Source organism: Cucurbita moschata, unplaced genomic scaffold (genome assembly GCF_002738365.1).
Source record: "Cucurbita moschata cultivar Rifu unplaced genomic scaffold, Cmos_1.0 Cmo_Scf00004, whole genome shotgun sequence".
Taxonomy (NCBI): domain Eukaryota; kingdom Viridiplantae; phylum Streptophyta; class Magnoliopsida; order Cucurbitales; family Cucurbitaceae; genus Cucurbita; species Cucurbita moschata.
In genome coordinates this window covers 2930168-2951021 of record NW_019268520.1, presented here as the reverse complement: position 1 = coordinate 2951021, position 20854 = coordinate 2930168, and the positions used below count along the sequence as shown (strand labels likewise).

Below are 20854 nucleotides of genomic sequence, written 5' to 3'. Positions count from 1 at the left end.
TTGGAGATGTAGATGCGTCCGCAGACGATACTTCCTCCTTTACAAGTGGAGAGGAATATGACATTGTGATGTGATTTTCTATTAACTTTTTTCATATTTAAAATTAATTTTGAATTTTTATACATTATTTATTATTTTTTTTTCTTTAATAAATAAATAAATTTCTGCCTACCAGATAAAATTTGGATTATAATATGTTAAAGTATTTATTTTAATAATATATCGTAGTGAATTAATTAATCGAATTATATTAAATTAATTTTCATAGAATAAGTTTAGCATAAAATATCTACGAGCGCTATCCTGATTCATAAAGTTTAGAGTGTGTGAATTTCGATTATGTGACGTAATCGATTAGTTTGGATCGATTCTCGAGTTCATGATTAAACTTTGATCTCGTTTCAATCTTCAAGTTTCTAGGTTTTAGACGTTCGTTCTTTCTCAATTGACAAATTTTCCCCGGTTTCGTTCTCTCTAACCAACCGTTCTCTATCAATCACTACCATGCACCTTTTCTCATCTCTCTATTTGTTCCCTCATAGCCGTCATCTTCATCCATCGCTCTTGTGCTCTCTCAGTCATTCATCGTTCGTAGTGTATTTCAAAGGACCCAATCTCATATTGGTTAGTAATGACTCGAGCCCAATATTAAGTGACCTCGAAAAAAATTTCACACCGAGACAAACACATACTAAAGAAATCTATGTTGGTCCATGGGATACGGGCATGACTTTAATACCATGTTAAATGAACACGACTCTCCACAATGATATGATATTGTCGACTTTGTGCATATAAGTTCTTATGGCTTTGCTTTGGGCTTCCACAAAAGGCCTCGTAGCAAAGGAGCGAGTATTCGTTTAAATTAGCCGATGTGGACTTTCATCCAACAGTCTTCACTCGTAGAAGCAATTCAAAACAAATAGATAACGTGGCTATGTCACATAGATGTCGAATTCAAAGACGTTTTTACAGAGTGTTTTATATATATATATATATAACACTTATTCTAAACTTGTTCTTGTCTCTCTAAACTTGTTGTTGTCTCTCTAAAGATGGTGATGGGTTTATTAGAGAGTTTGAAAGCAAAAATCAAGAAATCATTGAAGATGAAGAAGAAGAAAGCATGGAATGATTATGATAAGATGGAGAAAAGTGAAAGCATGAGAGTTGAAATCAGAAGCAGAAAGGCTCAGAAGATCATTCAGCACACCATCAAAATGGCCGACTCTCCTTCAACAAAAACCTATGCTTTTTGATTCTCTCTGTGTGTTCTTCACAGTTCTTCCAGAAATGGAGTTTGATCTGTAATTTCATTTAATTTTAAGTTTTTGGTGTTCATGTATTTGTTGCAGCCTTCGCTGTTTGGGGAAAAAATTCAACTTTTTTTTTTCTATCTCATTTCTTGTTTTTCCAGGGAGAAGTGGAAGATCGAACCGTTGAATTGATCGTAATTAGTGTTTATATTGACGTTAAATGGTACCGTTAACTTGAGATATAAGGTAGTGATTTGAACTTGTTGCGTTTAGTTGAGTTCTGATGCCAATTACTGCGATTGTGTCCTGACGAGTTTTATGGGGTGATTGTAAGACGCTTGTTGGAATAATGAAACCATCATGCAACCTCTACCCGTGTTTCGAGAAATTTAATTTGAGAAAATATTTCAAGACGTAAGGGGTAGAGTTTACACGCTGAATTTTTTAGAGTAGATCGATAGCGTTTTTTGATTGTTTTGAAATAAAAGATACGATAGAAATATAGTGATAGATACAGCGATGCATAACAGATCGATATGAACATCATCGGCTATTTCGTGTTCGTGTGTGAAATAAATTAAATTTGTATCCATAAATTTTACAAGGTGTATGCAACCAAAAAGTGTGAAACATAAAAAAGAATATGGGTATAGAAGGAAAAGTTATCTCATAAAATTTAATGCTATGAAAGTGACCAATTTTTGTTTGTTTTTTTAGTGCCATTTTCAAATATGTTTTCTCACACATTTTGTTTATAAAAAAAATACAAAATTACATACAAACAAGGTAACCCATTTAAACCTATTGTCTAGGAGAAAAGTACCAAGTTTTTCTTTTAATTTTTTTTATTTTTTAAATTCAATTAAATTTGACGTGAAATCTAGAAATATTAGTCATCCAAGGGTGAGTAGGATTCAATGAACGAAAGAGAAAAAGAATAGAATAATAATCGATACTCGTAATGCACGCATTATTATTGTTATATTAGACTCAAAGACTCGTTTTTCACCTAATGAGAAGAATGATTTTAATATGGAAAGAATAAATGTAGAACCTATTTTTTTTTTTTTTTTTTTTTTTCATAAGCGGTTATTTTTATTTGGATAATTGTGTTAGGTGACCGAACTACGTAAAAAATAAAAGAAATTAATAGACTTTTGGAGTCTGTAAAAATATCATTTGATGGGCAATTTGATTGATCTTTTAACTAAACTATGAAGATCAATCAAGAGTTTTAACCAAACTATGAAGATCATACTAGAGTTCTAGAATAGTAGAGACTAAATTGAAACAAAATTAAAACTATAATAATCAAACTAAAAGTTAAATGGTAAAAATATTCTTAAACGTGGTTGTAGCCAACACATCAAGATACGTAAAATCAACTACAAAGATCATTTAATACGATTGTCGAACTTCATGGATCAAAGTGTCCCTTTCGAAACTCTAAGGACCAAATCGACAACAAAATTTTCGTTCTCAAGTTAATTTACATGAATGGTGTATGCAGTTCAATTTTTAGATCATAGCAGCCAAACAAAATGAAAGTTTTCAAAATAATAACAATAATCAGTGCTGGGTTTTCTTTGCTTCAAAATCTTCAGCTAACTAAGAACTTCATAGGCTAACTTCTTAATGAGGTAATCTGCAGCTAGGTAGATGATTCGATAAGTCCCATCCCATGTGCTTAGCTTCTAATAGAAGGAGAATGATAGCAGTACCCTTGAGCACATACAAGTTGGTAGCTGTTTTGTTTGTGATCACAATGACCCGTATGCTACCCTTCAATCCACCAATGCCCCAACTCAGATGAATTTTGAAAAGCACACAAAACAATACGACAGAATAGGAAATGGAGGCAAGTTACCTGATTTCAAGACAACAAATCAATGTCTTCGATGGTAGAGTGTTTGTAGATCCTTACAGTGAATACAAATCCATGGTAACAGGGGAGGGTCCAGACAGTATGAATGAATATGTCGAATCTGGCAAAGATGGCAGCTCATGAGGAGATCCTCTGGTTCCCGACATCGACATACACTACAAACAGCTGCTACAGAGGGCTGTTATTTATAACTATCGAGATTTAGCAGTTGGTCCAGATAGGTCGTTTTAACGGTAATAAATAAATATGCATCCATGGAGATATAGCAAGTATTATGAAGATATGATCAAGAAAATAACACTTGCAACGAATAGAGTTCTTGAAAATGAAGTGCTTGTGTTTCATCGGCCTACTTCTAAACCTGAAAAAGTACATTGATCGTAATGTCGTCTTTCGACCCTCCACTTCACCTATCTTACCCCAAATAACCATTTTGTTTTCCCACTTTTGGATCCAGATATAGATTTAACAAGAGAAGTTGTACACTTGGAAAAAAAAAAAAAACCTTGCACCTCGTGATGAAGTCTCTAAGGTTAAGTTTGAGGTAGGTTTGAGTAGTGTATAGAATAAGTCATTCCGCGAAAGGACTTCACTATAGAGACTGATGTTTTTGAAAATTCTTTTTCTGAAGATTTTGGCTTATTCTTTCAAGATTGTGACAAAAAGACTCCTCTTATTTCTTCATCCCCATCGGCCAAATTCGCTCTATTGATAAAAGCCTGTGGTCTTGAGTTTTGTGAAATTTCTCCTCTGACTTAAAGAAAGGAAACCGTTTCACAGTTTAGCTTTCCAAAATTTTGTTTTGTCTAGATAATTAGATTAACTTGCATAAAGAGAATTTTACTTCTTTACCTATGATGGTTCTTCCAAAGCTTCTTTTTGTGGGATAGTTGTTCTTGCAAAGCTGAAGAGTTTTCCGAGGAGTCATGTGCAGATTTGACTTAAAGTTTAGAGTTCGATGGAATCAATCTTTTTGGTATTGAGAAGCTTTTTGAATATATTGCATCACAATGCCTTGTGGTTGGTTTTAAAAGGTCTTTTGAGATTTGGTGAACGGTTCTTGGTTTTCTTAGGAAGCTTTGAAGTAGCTATGAGTACAAGCATTCGGTGGAAGCTTTATTCATAGTTTCATCATTCTTTTGCAAGTTCTCCAAGTCTTTCAATCAAAGATATTAGAGAAGTTCTTGGTTCTTTGAATGTTTATTTATTTTCTTAGCTAATCTCTATAAGGTTGTATTTATTGTTAGCATTTTTTTTCACTCCCTTTGGAATTTGTATCCCTTGAACTTTTATTCTTTTTCATTATATCAATGAGAAGTGCCTCCAAACACACACAAACCAGCAAAAAAACGACAGAGTAAGGATGCTGCGCATAAAGAAGATGTGACCTGAACAACGCTGTCAAGAGTTCTTTCATCGGGAAGAATGTAAATATCCAATAGAGATGTTCCACATGGAATTGTTTGGGAGTATATCTTCTGATCCGAAGTGGCAGCATCTTCAACCTTTGTGATGCTCAGAAAACTGGCTTTGCACAAAGGGCAAGTTGAGATCTTTCTGCGCGAAGCCTACAAGACACAAGACCAATAGATTAGGGCCTTTTTCTGACTCTCATATGCTTAATAAATTGTACAGTTCGCTGTCCAAGGACCTGGCTTTTATAAGCGTTAGCTCAAAAAGAAAAAAGAATATAACAAGAAAGTTTAATTGGATCCGCGAATCTCCATGATAGACATTAAATAAAACATTTACCATGTGATCTGCCCAGTTTTGAATGCATGAATAGCAAAATCGGTGCCCACAGGGCAAAACGCCCCTCGTCGAACTAAAATCTGTCCAACAGATGACACATGATAACTCCGTCGAAGTGGAGGGTATGCTCGTATTGAGTTCTATAACTGAATCCTCAATGTTCTTTTGTAAACCATTGTGCAATTCATCTTCTGAAGTTGTTGTGAGGATTCTTGGTGCATTTTCGACTAGTAAGTTTGTATGTCTGGATGTAGATTGGTTCGCACAAGCCTCAACACCTTCAAAACTGTCACTCGCTAGTCCCCTTTCGTCGCACAACTGATCACAATCAGCTGTTCCTCCAATGTTTACCGCTTCAATATCTGTTTCATCATCACAATGGCTAGACAAAACTGTAGGACTATTACGAATAACCAAATGATACTGTTCCGGGTCAAAATTCCAAACGTCAGGCTCATTATGATCTTCGCTAGAATTTTTCTTCACAAGTCGCCGCCATCTCCTAGAAGATCTAACAGTAGAGTTTTCATTATATCTTTTACCTTTTGTTTCATCTCTCGCCAAACTTGAAGAACTGCCACACTATCCAAATGAAATAAAGACAACTCAATGAATAAAACAAAAGTTGAAAAGTACATAAGAAGTTGTGATTCACAGTAAAATGCTACTTTTCTCAAGTGACGATTTACCAAAAAAGACAAGGGAATAGGATTTCATCAGAATAATAAAGGGAATCAATTACCCAATAAAGGAGACAACGTGCAAAAGAATGTGACATACTAGTAAAAGAAAAAGTGAGCGCAGAAGAATGTAAAAGTTACACCTCTGAACAGACAATTTGAAATTATCTCCTGGTCCAATGAGGCTAATCGTTACAAAAGGTACTGTCTACAATTAAGCTTTGGGGTTTGAAATTCCCCAGTCATAGAAGCAAAACAGGCGGTATTTCTGAATTTCAAAAGATGGGATTAATGAGCGTCCACCAATTGTTCCTACCTGAGGCAAAATCTTCCTAAGTCAAAGCCTAGCCACAACCCACACCAAAATGAAAATGCAGAAGTAAACCACATTAATAATCTAAAGAATACTACTCACAGTTATTCATTACTAGAGCAGACTTTTTTAATATATAATTTAATTCGAACAAATATAAAATGTTATATTCTAATGTAGAGAAATACTCAATGTACGATCGTGTTAATATACATTTGTGTAAAAACGTTATGAATGTTATACCGCTCACGTGTATACAGTCATTTTATTATCAGGCATCATAATTTCTTTCCCACATGCCGAATGCCTCCTCTTAACCATCGTGCATTGTTTTGTTATATCCAAGACAAATCATGTCAAACTCCTGTTTTCTATTGAAGGTTCTACAACTAGTTCTCCAGAGTCATGTAGTTAAAAGGATTCTAAAGTGCATAGAGATGTCAGTATGGGTGTAAGTGTACCCACCCTTTCAAAGATTATAGTCTTTCTTCTTTAATTTACAAGTGAAGATCATTTTTTGTAATCCGCCATTGGTGGTCATTTCATTTATCAATAAAACTCTTGTTTCATCTTCAAAAAAATAAGAATAGATCTTCAAATTATTGGAAGGTGAACCAAAACATACCATGTCATCAACCTACAATTAGAACATGAGAACCAGAGCACATTAGTTAATTAAAGGAAACTACTTAAATACATAAGAAATTTAGAACATATATTTATTAGATTGAAACCATGCGCTAGTACAAGATATTACCACAGATTTAGGCCTCAAGTGCAAAAGAAGCGGACTTTATTCAGTCAAGTGTAGCAATGTGGATAAAAATGAACGGGATTAAAATGTAAGATGGAAAGAAGAAAGATATATCTTACCCCAATTGCAAAAAAATCAGAGGGAGTTGGTTCCTTAAAATGGTTTTTGCTACTTGAGCTTGATGGTTCTTCTAGCTTAGAAATCCTCTTCCGCAATTTGTGCTTTTGTTTATGAGCGGTGTCATCACTGTTTCTAAAATCAGGGTACATCTCCTAGATGGGATTAACATTAAAAGGGTTAGTGATGAGTATTAACTCTAGACAAATAATGAACTCCAACCTTTTTTTTCTCAAGATAATGGTGGTGGATCCGAAATGCCTTAGGGTTGTTACTTTATTAATGATCAAGAAGAGTTGTACAAAAGGAGAAGCCTTAGTCTTTATATAAAGGCTTAAGTCATGAGTTCATGAGATTTAAATACAATGATGGTTATTTAAAATTAACCATAGTAACTTACTAACAACCTAAGTAATAAAATAAAATACCTAAACAAGACTATAAAGAGAGCCCTAACATTTAAATATCTAACATATCATAACATGCACAAAGATCTATGAATGGCACTTGGCCTCAAAAGATCAATGAAGTTATGAATGTGAAGAAAATAATGAATTCCCTAAATCTCAACTGAACTTACTACACTAAAACCATGAAAGGAAATGTAAATCAATCAATGGATTCAGATTCTTTAATATTTTCCCTAAAGAGTTTAATCTTGACATTTGAGTTACAACTTACAACAAAATAACTCATCGATATCTTTCTCTCCACTTAAAACTGTAAGAGACTCAGGATAGTTTGTGCACATATCTTAAGAGAGGAACGACTCGAATCACCTTATCCAGCAAAGAAGAATGGGGCAAGATTGAATCACCAAAAGAGCACATGCCTTTAATTCTTTGATCTTCAATATTTCCACAATTATGTAATTTTTCAGAAGGCACCGTATACTTTTTTGTTGAGACAGAACCCTGGTCAGAAAAAGGAAGTTTCATTGACAAGGGACCTGCTGATTGGCCACTGCAAGGAATAAAATCCACAATTCAAATCAATAAAAAGGAAAAAAAAGAAAAAAAGAAAAACAAGATTACAGGATAGAGGCCGTAAAGCGATGGTGGGATATTATCTGATTTGTAACCGAGCCTTAGGGAAAGCTCAACAAAAAAAAAACATACTAATAGCGCAAATGCAAAGGAAAACATTAGGAAGAACAGATAATCAGAGACAGTAAGGCCATACAGTTTATAAATTTAGTTTTCTTTTACTGTGAAAAGCAAATTATATGTTTCGGCAGGATTAGGAATACAAGAAATGAAGAAGTGCAAGATATAATTTATTTTCGGGAAAAAGAAACTTTCCTGATTTGACTGCAAAGGTTTGCATAAAAAAGTCAGAACATATGCACCGAATTAAATTGCAGCACAAAATAGATAAGATTTTCAGCTTCATTTAGTTTTCCATTCAATCTTTGTTATTTGTTAAATGTTCCTAATGGTCCATTTTCTACACTTAATAGACTTGATGGCTAGAAAACACAAATCTTTTCTCGCTTCACAAAATTGATATACCCCTTAAGTTTTTGTACTAGTAATGTGTTTGAACAAGACCCCCACAACAGAGAATTATGACAGTATGTAATTGCTTGATGTATGCAAGCAACTATGATGTAATGTAGAGAAGGTAACCTTCTGCATAACATTGATAGTACCTTTGAAGAATGTAAGGATCTTCAGGGACACGCTTTCCATGTTTGATGCAATCTTCAAGCCAACGATGATTGACTATTATTGTTTTAAACTTCTTAGCAAGATTAAATTTCCTCCCTTCTAATTCCCAACAAATCTAATCACCATAAGAATAAACAATAAGTAACATCATTTTTTAGACTAAGATTGCAGATGGGTGACTCACTAGATAAATACTGCAAAATTATACTCAAACGTATTTCATTCAATCCTCATCCAGAACTCTGTACTCTTTCTTTTACACACACACACATTAGCAAAACTCGTCTTCTTTGAAATCTATTGGTGCTTTTCAGATTGAATTGAGGAATAATAAAATTAAAACCCACCAAATGAGTAATAGACCTTGACATTACACCCACGTAGCTGGCACCAGTATAAGATATCATCTTGATAAGGTTGAATCTTTCAGTGCCATGGTAGCCACTGACAGTCGCAACCACAGATTCCATACCTTCAATTGGGCAGCCTGCAAACATCGCGAAAATCAAAACAGTAAATCCCGGATCGAAAGGAATCTTAGGAGTAAAACGGAGAGAATCAGTAACTTCTGAAAGCAAAGCTTCTAATCGAAGCTTCATTTCCCAATCCACTAGAATTACAACGGATAAACAAAAAAAATACACTGGTGAAAGCATAATTTCTCAAATTTCAAATCCAACAAAACTAATTGACTAAAACAGATCATCATCAAAATCAAACGGATAAAATCTCCCGCATACCCTAGAAATAACATCACTAACAATTTGCTGAAAAATAAGGGCGTATAAACAGATACAGAGAAGGATAGAAAGTCACCGGCAGGTCGATTAGGGCAGAAAATAACTCCATTAGCGAGGCCATTGTCTTGCTCCGCCATCGGATCCTCAAGAACTTCCCGCGAAAAGAATAGAAATAAATTTGAATATTGTCTCGCCGACGGAGGCGAACCAATATTAATAAAATAAAATGATTATCATATTAAAAATTAACTAACTATTAATAAAGAAATAAAATGGTTATCATATTAAAAATTAATTTAACTAAAATCAATTTTATAATTTGATTTGTGCTTTCTTTTAATTTTTAAATATACGTAAAAATCACATCAAATATTATTTTTTTTTCGTATTAATTAGTTATTTTATATTTTTTTATTTATTAAATTTTTAAATAAAAAAATTCAATTAAATATATTTAATTGCGTTTACATTATGATAAGCGCCAACCATGATGGATTTTGTAAAGTTAGACGTCGTTTTAGTATCCTTGCAAGCTTTCACGAAAGCTAACTTAACGAATAATTCCAACCAAGAGCGGGCTAGAAGGATAAATAACTTATTGAACTTGGAGTCTATGATAGTTACTCATAGATCCCAATACAACTCACTTCATAATTAGCTCACGACTAACACAATGAATCCATTTTCGCATCCAATCTAAAGCAAGGTTCGAAAGAAATATAACATCCAAATGGTTTCAGATACAAAGTTTGTGAGTAGTTCAACCCCCAAATACGAAAAAATACTATGATTGTTCTAAGTGAGGTTTATTGTCACTCCATTATTTTCTTGATTTAATATTTAAATATTTTTTGCATTGTTTCTCGTAATTACTCATTCGAGTACATGCAAACGATCAGTTGTTGGATTCATATTCAATGTTTGGATCAGAACTTTGTTGAAACGTTGTTTTTGCATGTGATTTAATTATTAATTTATTGACAAATGTTAAAAATAGAATTAAATTCGTGGTAAATAATAATATTATCGCCGATCAAATTTGACTACAAAACAAGCGAGGCCCATTCGGTGCGGGCGGAGGTGCGACACAGGTTTGACTCAAAAGAAGGCAGGTTGTGTTTGGATTCAGGGTTAGTGGGTTAGATTCATCACGCACCGTGGAAAATTGGAACCACGTACGTGGACATCATAGACCCGCAACCAATCACCCACTCACACACTGATCTTCTTGGGAATTTCTCTTGCCGTTTTCGACTTTATTTCTTCCACCTTACCGTATTAGTCAACACTTAACGCTGTCGTTTTGATTCTCTTTCACTTCTTTGGCAAATGTTTCATTAGTTGAAAAAAATTATTCCTTTGCCAAAAAATAGCAATAATATTGATAATAAAATGCCCCTACGGTTAGAATTTAACCACGGTTAATATTATACGAGTTAAATTATGGTTTAGCGTCTAATATATCTATGTATTTTAGATATCGCATAAAACTGTCTCTATACTTTAAAAAGTATATAATATATTATTAAATTTTGAATTTGTATCTATTAAACTCCCGACTTTTAAATTTTGAATTCGTGAAAAGTATATAATTTACGAGTTAAATATATGGTTTAGGGTTGGTTGTAAATCCTATTTTCGAGTTGGATAAGTTTCAATAGATTGTGAAATCTCATATCAGTTGGAGAAAGTAATGGAGCATACCATACAAGGGTGCGGAAACCTTTTCCTAGTAAACATGTTTTAAAATCGTGAGGGTAACGACGATACGTAACGGGCCAAAACGGACAATATCTGCTAGTCTTGGGCCGCAAGAGAGTGGATTGTGAGATCTCACATTGATTGAAGAGGGAGACGATGTATACCTACGAAGGTGTGAAAATCTGTCACTACTAGAAAGGAGCGAAAGGATTCCTATAGAATCCCATGGATTAGACAGATGTGGACTAGAGAGAAATAGATATATAGTAAAGTACGGTTAACTCCCTCCTCCATTTTAAGAGATGGAGAAAACATTAGGGTTAAATTGGGCACTGAAGAAACAAAATTCACGGCTGAGAATTGACGGTTTTGTCGTGTTTGCTAGCTTCTGATTGGTCAGTTATGGACAGGATGGCTAAAACAAAAGGAGGGCCCACCAGACGTGTTGCCTCGTCAGCGTGTCTGAAACTGATTCTGTACACGTGGATTAATGTCCTTGATCCACTCCCATTAATTAATTAATTTTTCAAATTTCCATAAATCAAATTATTTATTTAGTCACTATTATTTTGATTCTTTAATATATAATTTAGGGAGACAAAGATTCAATATTGACTAATTCATGCCAAATTACTAATTTGGTGTTCACTTTGTATATATTTTCCTTTTAAACTTTAAAAATATTTAATACATTTTTTTATATCTAATTATGAAATTAAACCATTTATTTTGTATTTGATAAATTGATGGATTAAAGTTTTTTTAATAAAAAATTTAACGAACAAAAATATTTTTAAAATCATGAATTAAAAAACATTAATAAAAAAATTAAAAATAAAACTCCATATATAATAATAATAATAATCACGGAAGTAGTATCTAATAAATTTAAAATTAAAAAATAAGATAATAATCAACCTCTTATTTAGTAACATTTTAATTTTAGTTTTTTTTTAATTTATATTTATTTTTTCTATAATTATTATTAGTTTAAATATTGAAAAAAATAAAATCATTATTAAATAAAGGTTTATTTTTTTACTTTCCAAAATCTGATATCGTTCTTAAAAATATTAGTGGAAATAATAAAAAAAAATTTGATATGGTTCTTACTTTATTGTAATTTATTTATCATAATTTATTTAATTTTTAAATGCCAACTATTTAATTAATAATAATATTTTAAATAGTATTTTAGATTTGGAAGATAAGCATAAAATATAAAATAGCATATAAAAGAATAACTAATTGTGCGTTATTTTAGAAAGTAATTTTAAAAATAGAAAACGACAAAATAATTACCGTAGACTTTTACTGATATTCCTTCCCTATCTTAAAAGTTAAAGCAATGAAAATTATTAATAAACCTTATTGGAAAATGTGCTTGGAAAGATGCCATTCATTTAATAAATAAAATTTAAATTTCCACGTGTCACTAAAATGTTAAAATTAAACTTATTATTTGATTTATTTATTTATCAAATTTTAGGGATGCAATAAACAATATATAATTTAAATAAGAATAATATATTTTAAATAAGTAAAATATGCTCTGAAATTAAAATTTAAAAAGTTTAAAAAAATAAGTGGAAATATTCAATATATGATGAATAAATAATAAATGTAGTTTTGAGTGTAATGTCGAAAATAGCCCTAATAGGATAACTCTTGTGATGTGGCCCATACGGTTGACTAATTATTAAAATATTAAATTAAAATAAATAAAGGGAACGCGGGAGAGTTGGAATCACGAGATAAGAATTGCTTCTAAAGTGTTCGAATATATTTATAGTTATTTAATTAAAAATAGTAAATAATTACCTTTAAAAAAAATTAAATAGTAAATAATTATTTAATTTGAAAGGCGAACAAGGGTAAATATGTCATTTCACATACCCTAGAATATGGCAGCGAGAAGAGGAGGGAGACGGTGGGTATAACCGTAATTAAATCGAAATCGCGTGGCTTTTCCGCTGAGGTTTTGCTATATAAGTACCTCTTCGCTTTGTAGACCTTCACAAAATCGCAAACGATCTTCTGCCTCTTGAATTCTGATCAAGCTTTCTCTCTAGCGAATTTTGTTGTCCTTGGCTTGCGGTTTCTTGCAAGGTCTAGGGATTTTTCTGGTTTCGTTCTTCTCCGCTGATTCATTTAATCGGTAAGATTGTTGTTCTATTTTGTTTTTGATCTTTAGGGGTGTTAACTTTTCTGTAATTCTGATTTTTTGGGGGGTTTTTTCGTAGAATTTCATCGGAGAAGGTACGAAGGAAAAGGATTTGTTGGTGTTAAACTGTTTCCCGATCTTTTACATTTCGTATTTATTGGTACGTTCTCTCTTTCTCTCTCGGGATTGCGGGTTGGGGTGTATAAAGTATTTTGTTTATGTNTATTTTGTATTTGATAAATTGATGGATTAAAGTTTTTTTAATAAAAAATTTAACGAACAAAAATATTTTTAAAATCATGAATTAAAAAACATTAATAAAAAAATTAAAAATAAAACTCCATATATAATAATAATAATAATCACGGAAGTAGTATCTAATAAATTTAAAATTAAAAAATAAGATAATAATCAACCTCTTATTTAGTAACATTTTAATTTTAGTTTTTTTTTAATTTATATTTATTTTTTCTATAATTATTATTAGTTTAAATATTGAAAAAAATAAAATCATTATTAAATAAAGGTTTATTTTTTTACTTTCCAAAATCTGATATCGTTCTTAAAAATATTAGTGGAAATAATAAAAAAAAATTTGATATGGTTCTTACTTTATTGTAATTTATTTATCATAATTTATTTAATTTTTAAATGCCAACTATTTAATTAATAATAATATTTTAAATAGTATTTTAGATTTGGAAGATAAGCATAAAATATAAAATAGCATATAAAAGAATAACTAATTGTGCGTTATTTTAGAAAGTAATTTTAAAAATAGAAAACGACAAAATAATTACCGTAGACTTTTACTGATATTCCTTCCCTATCTTAAAAGTTAAAGCAATGAAAATTATTAATAAACCTTATTGGAAAATGTGCTTGGAAAGATGCCATTCATTTAATAAATAAAATTTAAATTTCCACGTGTCACTAAAATGTTAAAATTAAACTTATTATTTGATTTATTTATTTATCAAATTTTAGGGATGCAATAAACAATATATAATTTAAATAAGAATAATATATTTTAAATAAGTAAAATATGCTCTGAAATTAAAATTTAAAAAGTTTAAAAAAATAAGTGGAAATATTCAATATATGATGAATAAATAATAAATGTAGTTTTGAGTGTAATGTCGAAAATAGCCCTAATAGGATAACTCTTGTGATGTGGCCCATACGGTTGACTAATTATTAAAATATTAAATTAAAATAAATAAAGGGAACGCGGGAGAGTTGGAATCACGAGATAAGAATTGCTTCTAAAGTGTTCGAATATATTTATAGTTATTTAATTAAAAATAGTAAATAATTACCTTTAAAAAAAATTAAATAGTAAATAATTATTTAATTTGAAAGGCGAACAAGGGTAAATATGTCATTTCACATACCCTAGAATATGGCAGCGAGAAGAGGAGGGAGACGGTGGGTATAACCGTAATTAAATCGAAATCGCGTGGCTTTTCCGCTGAGGTTTTGCTATATAAGTACCTCTTCGCTTTGTAGACCTTCACAAAATCGCAAACGATCTTCTGCCTCTTGAATTCTGATCAAGCTTTCTCTCTAGCGAATTTTGTTGTCCTTGGCTTGCGGTTTCTTGCAAGGTCTAGGGATTTTTCTGGTTTCGTTCTTCTCCGCTGATTCATTTAATCGGTAAGATTGTTGTTCTATTTTGTTTTTGATCTTTAGGGGTGTTAACTTTTCTGTAATTCTGATTTTTTGGGGGGTTTTTTCGTAGAATTTCATCGGAGAAGGTACGAAGGAAAAGGATTTGTTGGTGTTAAACTGTTTCCCGATCTTTTACATTTCGTATTTATTGGTACGTTCTCTCTTTCTCTCTCGGGATTGCGGGTTGGGGTGTATAAAGTATTTTGTTTATGTTTATGAAGATTATTTGTTCTTGATTTCGTTTTGAATTTAGGTTTTCCTCTTCCCCCCCCCCTTTCGTTTCCTTGGTGTCTGCATGTTGATGTTGATCCGAATGACCCATCGATTTCAGAAAATCTCAAAAGAAAACTGTATTCGTTTTTATTTGCATCAATTATTTGGCATCTAGGGCAAAATATTCTCTTTCTTCAACTTTTATTCGTCTGTGATGGTGATTGCATGGCGATGATAACGAGGGGGGTCGCTAATAAATAAAGTTTTCCCTTTTCCAATACGGAAAGAAGGGTGGAAGTTTACTTTTATATAATAGAGCAATAATGGTAAAGAGGAGCATCATTTGATTTTCCTTTTCACGGGTTTTGCTGTATATTTTGCTTTAATCTGTTTGCTTTTTCATAAAGCAGTTTTTTGTGATTGCAGATCTGTATACTCCATTGTTTTTTGTATATATTCAATTTTTGCCTTTTCTATTAAAATTATATGGCTCATCTATTTTATCTTTCGCTCGCTTTTGGTATGTTCATATTGTTCTTCAATTGGATTGAATTGTTGTTCTTTAATCAACGTATCTAGTTGTTCTTCTGTGATTTTAATCTGGGGTGTTTCGTTTTCTCTTTGCAGCGAATGATTTAATGGAGTCAAAAGGTGGGAAGAAGAAGTCTAGTAGTAGTAGTAGTAAATCCCTTTTCTACGAAGCTCCCCTCGGATACAGCATTGAAGACGTTCGACCACACGGTGGAATCAAGAAGTTCAGATCTGCTGCTTACTCCAACGTATGTTACTGCTTCTTGGACTGTCGTGTTTGCTATCAGTTTATCGTCAATGGGTTGTCTAATGGCTAATCTATTTGTTCTTTGTTCTTCTGCAGTGCGTTCGAAAGCCATCCTGAGTTTTGCTGATTTCTGTTAACCTGCGCCCCGAGATCATTACTTTCTTTATAATTTTTAGTTTGTCTTTTTTCTTCAGTACTCTCTGCTTCTCTCGTTCTCTCGTTCATTCTCCCAACACCATTAGCTTCCTTTTAAGTAAAGATGACGTTTCCATCCTCTGCCATTGGATTTGAAGGCTACGAAAAGCGGCTCGAAGTATCGTTCTTTGAGCCGAGCATTTTTGCTGACCCTAGAGGCATGGGTCTTCGTGCACTTTCAAGGGCACAATTGGATGAAATCCTGACATTAGCCGAGTGCACCATTGTCGACTCGTTGTCGAATGATCATCTCGATTCGTATGTCCTTTCGGAGTCTAGCCTCTTTGTGTACCCATACAAGTTCATCATCAAAACTTGCGGCACTACTAAGCTGCTTCTCTCAATTCCAGCTCTGCTGAAGTTGGCTGATTCTCTGTCTCTTACTGTGAAATCTGTGAGGTACACTCGTGGCAGCTTTATCTTTCCTGGTGCCCAGTCTTTTCCCCATCGCAACTTCTCTGAGGAAGTTGCTGTCCTTGATGGGTATTTGGCTAAGCTTGACCTGAACAGCTCTGCATATGTGATGGGAAGTCCTGATGAAACCAAGAAATGGCACGTTTACTCTGCTTGTGCCGCTAACATAAGGAGTCAAAGCAACAACCCTGTTTATACCCTTGAAATGTGCATGACTGGCTTAGACAAGGAGAAGGCGTCTGTCTTCTTCAAAACAGACGCTAGTTCTGCTGCTTTGATGACTGAAAACTCTGGTATCAGGAAAATTCTCCCAAAATCTGAAATATGCGACTTTGAGTTCGACCCATGTGGCTATTCTATGAATGCCATTGAAGGAGATGCAGAGTCCACCATCCATGTCACTCCAGAGGATGGGTTTAGCTATGCGAGCTTCGAAGCAGCTGGATACGACTTCGACGACATGAATCTGTCTAAACTGATTGTGAGGGTTCTGGAATGTTTCCAGCCATCTGATTTCTCTGTTGCCCTCCATTCGGATGTTGTCGATGAGGATCTCAGGGACTTGCTCTGCCTAGAATTGAAGGGATACGAAGGAGGAGAGAAGAGCTGCGAAATGCTGGGCGAAAATGGAAGCGTCATCTACCAAAGCTTTATGAAGACCGATGGGGATTATACGTCGTCTCCAAGGTCGATCCTGCTGAAAGGTTGGAGCAGTGAGGAGGACGAGGAAGAAGTTGGGGAGTATTAGAAGTTTCATCAACTTTTGCTGGCGTTTTTATCTAATCCTACTAGTAACGAATAAACAAAAAAAGAGTATCTTGGGGGTCATGTTCTAAAAAAAAAAGTCCTGTTTCTTTCTTTTCTGTTTTGTTTTGTTTTGTTTAGAGTTGTCTTTCATTTTGCTAATAATCTCCCAGGTTGGGGAAGTCTGTTGTGTTCTGGAAGTCTGCCTTCTGTTGGGCGCTTTTGCATCAGATCATTATTATGTTATAATCAAACTTATGAATCGTATGTTCTTACATTTCTTATATTGATTGATGATCATGATGGCACCGGGTTGCTGTTCTTTTTTAAGTATAGAGAATGTATATTAATCCTAAAATGAGGTCGTGAATGGAGACTATATTTGTCAACCTGTCAACCCATGATTATGTGCCAATCCTTTCTCTTGACGTGCACAGGATTGTTCAAAAGCAACATATTTGTCAACTCATGATGGCATAATCGAGTTGGGTCATCTTATGTGCAAACCCTTTCTCTTGACGTGCACAGGATTGCTCAAAAGCAACATATTTGTCAACCCAAGACGTAATTTGTCAACCCATGATGACATAATCGATTTAGGTCATATCTGATGTGCCAACCCTTTCTCTTGACGTGCACAGTGACACAATCGCGCTTTCGAAGGCAGCGGACTAGCGATTGTGCGGCACTCACTTTCCAGCGACAAGTGAGTTAAGCCTATTTGTTCTTGCGTCGCCTACGGCCAAGTGACGTACGGTCGAGCCTCTAGCCTCGGTTTTAAAAGAAGGTTTTAGAAAACGAGGAGAGAGAGAGATTTTAGAAAGAGACGTTATATAAGCAAGCAAGAGAAAGATAACAACGGCTTAGCATATGTAACCTTGGTTAGGGAGAAGTTGACGACTAGTCATATCCCCTATAGTACATTCTGGGCCATTTTAGTTCTGGCGGGCCTAGACATGATATTTTTGAGGTGTGATACACTTTAGAATTACAAGGAAAAACACTAGAATGAAAAGACATGACAAGGGTTTGGCTTGTCATGGGCATGCGGCCATGGGCAACATGCCCTGGACAAGCATGACCGTGACATCCTCCCCCACCTAATTGGTTGACGTCCCTGTCAACCGACTACTTTTATACCTTGCGATGTGGGTGGCGGCGGAGTTCAGATCTTCGGCGCGTTCCCAACTTGTTTCCTCTGTAGGGAGATTCTTCCATTTGACAAGGAATTCACGAATCGTCCATACAGGTCTTCCTATCTTCCTAACCCTGTCGGCTAGGATCTCTTCCACTTCCTTTGTTTCTTTTTGCTTCAGATCGATGTTCGGTCTTGTGGTTGCATTTCGTTGGTCGTCGTCTGGATCAGGGTGATAGGGCTTCAAGTTGCTCACATGAATGACGAGGTGGATTTTCATCCACGCGGGTAATGCAACTCGGTAGGAGGTAGCCCCGATCTTTTTAAGGACTTCGACCGGGCCTTCATATTTACGAACTAGTCTCTGGTCCTTTCGGCTACGAAATCTGATCTGTTCCGGTCTCAGCTTGATAAGGACTTGATCTCCTGCACGGAAATGAAGGGGGCGACGCTTCTTGTCCGCCCATTTCTTCATATGCTTGGAAGCCTTCTCTAAATATGCCCGGGCTATATCTGTTGTCTGCTTCCATTCCCTCGTAAAGTTGTGAGCTTGAGGGTTTTTTCCTGCATAAGGATGATCAATAATATGGGGTAAGGCCGGTTGTCGTCCACTTACAATTTCGAAGGGACTCTTCCCTGTAGATGAGCTGGTTTGACAATTGAAGCAAAATTGGGCGACATCTAACAATTGTATCCAGTTCTTTTGGCGAGCGTCGACGAAGTGACGTAAGTATTCTTCGAGTAAGCAATTGAACCGTTATGTCTGTCCATCGGTTTGAGGGTGATAACTCGAGGAGATGTTTAAGGTTGTTCCCAAGAAAGCGAATAACTCAGTCCAGAATGTCCCAATGAATCTGCCATCCCTATCACTGATGATGCTCGACGGAATGCCTCATAACTTTACAACGTGTTTGAAAAACAGTTGGGCTGTGAGTTCCGCCGAACATAATTTGGGAGTGGGGATGAATGTCGCATATTTGGAGAATCGGTCTACAATAACCAAGATGACGTCATATTCCCCGACCTTTGGGAGGTGTGTTATGAAGTCTAGAGATACACTTTCCCAGGGTCTTGTTGGCACAGGTAGAGGTTCCAAGAGTCCAGAGACTTTGGCTTTCTCGACCTTATCCTGTTGGCAGATGAGGCACGTCTTGGTGTATTGCATGATGTCGTCTCGCATGTTTGGCCAGAAGTACCCCTTCTTTATTAAGGCGTATGTTCTTTGCCACCCAGGATGTCCGGCCCACAAGGTATCATGACATTCCTGAATGAGCTTCTTCCTCAGTTCCCCTGTTCTTGGGACGTACAATCTGTTTCCTTTGGTTATCAGGAGGTCCCCCTCAACCCAAAACTGCCGTGTCTTTCCAGCCTTAGCTAGTTCGACAACAGCTTTGGCCGATGGGTCTTTGTGTAAATGTTCCTTGATGATGTCGCGCATCGATCCATCGATCTTACTTGAATGAATATGGGCTAACATGCACAGGGCCGCATGTTCGCCCTTCCGACTCAGCGCGTCGGCTGCTTGATTACTCTTTCCTGCTTTGTGTTCGAACTTGAAGTCGAATTCGGCCAACGACTCCTGCCACCGAGCTTGTTTTGCTGTTAATTTTGGTTGATCAAAGAAGTGGCAAGTGGCGCTGTTATCCGTCTTCACTACGAACTGTGATCCTAAGAGATACTGTCTCCAGACTCAAAGGCAATGGACTACAGCCAGCATTTCTTTCTCGGAGACAGTGTATCTTCGTTCGGCATCGTTGAGCTTTCGACTTTCGTAAGCGATGGGGTGGCCTTCTTGAATAAGGACTCCACCGAGAGCAAAGTTGGAAGCATCGGTTTCTACTTCAAATGGCTTTGTGACGTCTACCAACCCGAGGACAGGACCCCTCGTCNGAAACTCCCACAATAGGCAAGGCCTCGGAGTTGACAGCTTTCATTTTCCCCGGGTCTTTTCCTATGGTGAGTCCCAATCTTCTGGCTTCTTGATCGGCAATGAAGTTGTGGGTTGCTCCAGAGTCTATTAGAGTGCTCTTGCTCGGTTGAGAGTTTATTGTGGCATCTACGAACATGAGCCCTTTCTCTATTACCTCCTTCGGTTCGACTTTCCGTTGAAGGGCTGACAAGAATTTGAGTGCGCCCATTCGGGGGTTGTCGTGATCTTCCTTCTTGTCTAGCAAAGTCTCGACCCTTGCTTCATTGCTCTCTTGAATGGACACTTGAAGTGCAGTGAGAGAGGCCCGATGAGGACAGTAGGATACCTTGTGGGGGCCTTTACACAGCATGCATTGCAAAGGTGTCGTCGAGTGGTTCCTTTGATGGTAAGGCCCTCGAGATGTCCCCGCTTGATTGTTCTGAGGAGGTCTATCCGTCCATCCATTCGGTATGTTGGGGCTTCCATTTCGCTGGCCTGGTGGTCTGTATGGTTTGCCCCCATTGTTTGGGGCTGGTGTCGCTCTTCTTTGGGATCCTGCTTCGTTCCCACAGTCTACAAGTCTCTCGGCGTAGGCCATTGCGGCAGCTAGGGTTTGGACCCTGTTCTCATGTATCTTTGTTTTGGCCCACGGCTGTAGACCATTTATAAAGAAGAACACCTTGTCCTTCTCTGCTATGCCCCTGATATCCAGCATCAGGGTTGAGAACTGTCTGACGTAGTCCCGTATGTTTCCAGTGTGTTT

The 20854-nt window shown here is 35.5% G+C and overlaps 2 protein-coding genes across 6 annotated transcripts; one reads left to right on the top strand and one right to left on the bottom strand.

Moving 5' to 3' along the window:
- Nucleotides 1-2708: 2708 nt before the first annotated feature.
- LOC111442404 lies at nt 2709-9367 on the bottom strand. 2 transcript variants are annotated; one of them, XM_023079800.1, is made up of 9 exons: nt 9244-9367; nt 8775-8914; nt 8409-8542; nt 7537-7720; nt 6760-6912; nt 4894-5475; nt 4530-4709; nt 3124-3319; nt 2709-3038 (listed from the first exon to the last, which is right to left on the bottom strand). In XM_023079800.1, the coding sequence occupies exons 1-8, from the start codon at nt 9302-9304 to the stop codon at nt 3143-3145; spliced, it is 1611 nt and encodes a 536-aa protein (XP_022935568.1). In that variant the 5' UTR covers nt 9305-9367; the 3' UTR covers nt 2709-3038; nt 3124-3142. The 2 variants fall into 2 exon arrangements, with proteins under 2 accessions (XP_022935568.1, XP_022935569.1); XM_023079801.1 differs by having other exon boundaries at nt 2709-3033.
- A 3504-nt stretch (nt 9368-12871) lies between these two features.
- On the top strand, nt 12872-17322 carry LOC111441677 (S-adenosylmethionine decarboxylase proenzyme-like). Of its 4 annotated transcripts, none has more exons than XM_023078760.1 (4): nt 12872-13026; nt 13112-13192; nt 15544-15695; nt 15791-17322. In XM_023078760.1, the coding sequence occupies exon 4, from the start codon at nt 15954-15956 to the stop codon at nt 17049-17051; it is 1098 nt and encodes a 365-aa protein (XP_022934528.1). In that variant the 5' UTR covers nt 12872-13026; nt 13112-13192; nt 15544-15695; nt 15791-15953; the 3' UTR covers nt 17052-17322. The 4 variants fall into 4 exon arrangements, with proteins under 4 accessions (XP_022934528.1, XP_022934530.1, XP_022934527.1 ...); XM_023078759.1 differs by lacking the exons at nt 12872-13026; nt 13112-13192 and adding exons at nt 14534-14688; nt 14774-14854; XM_023078762.1 differs by lacking the exon at nt 13112-13192 and having other exon boundaries at nt 12877-13026.
- The last annotated feature ends 3532 nt before the right edge of the window (nt 17323-20854 follow it).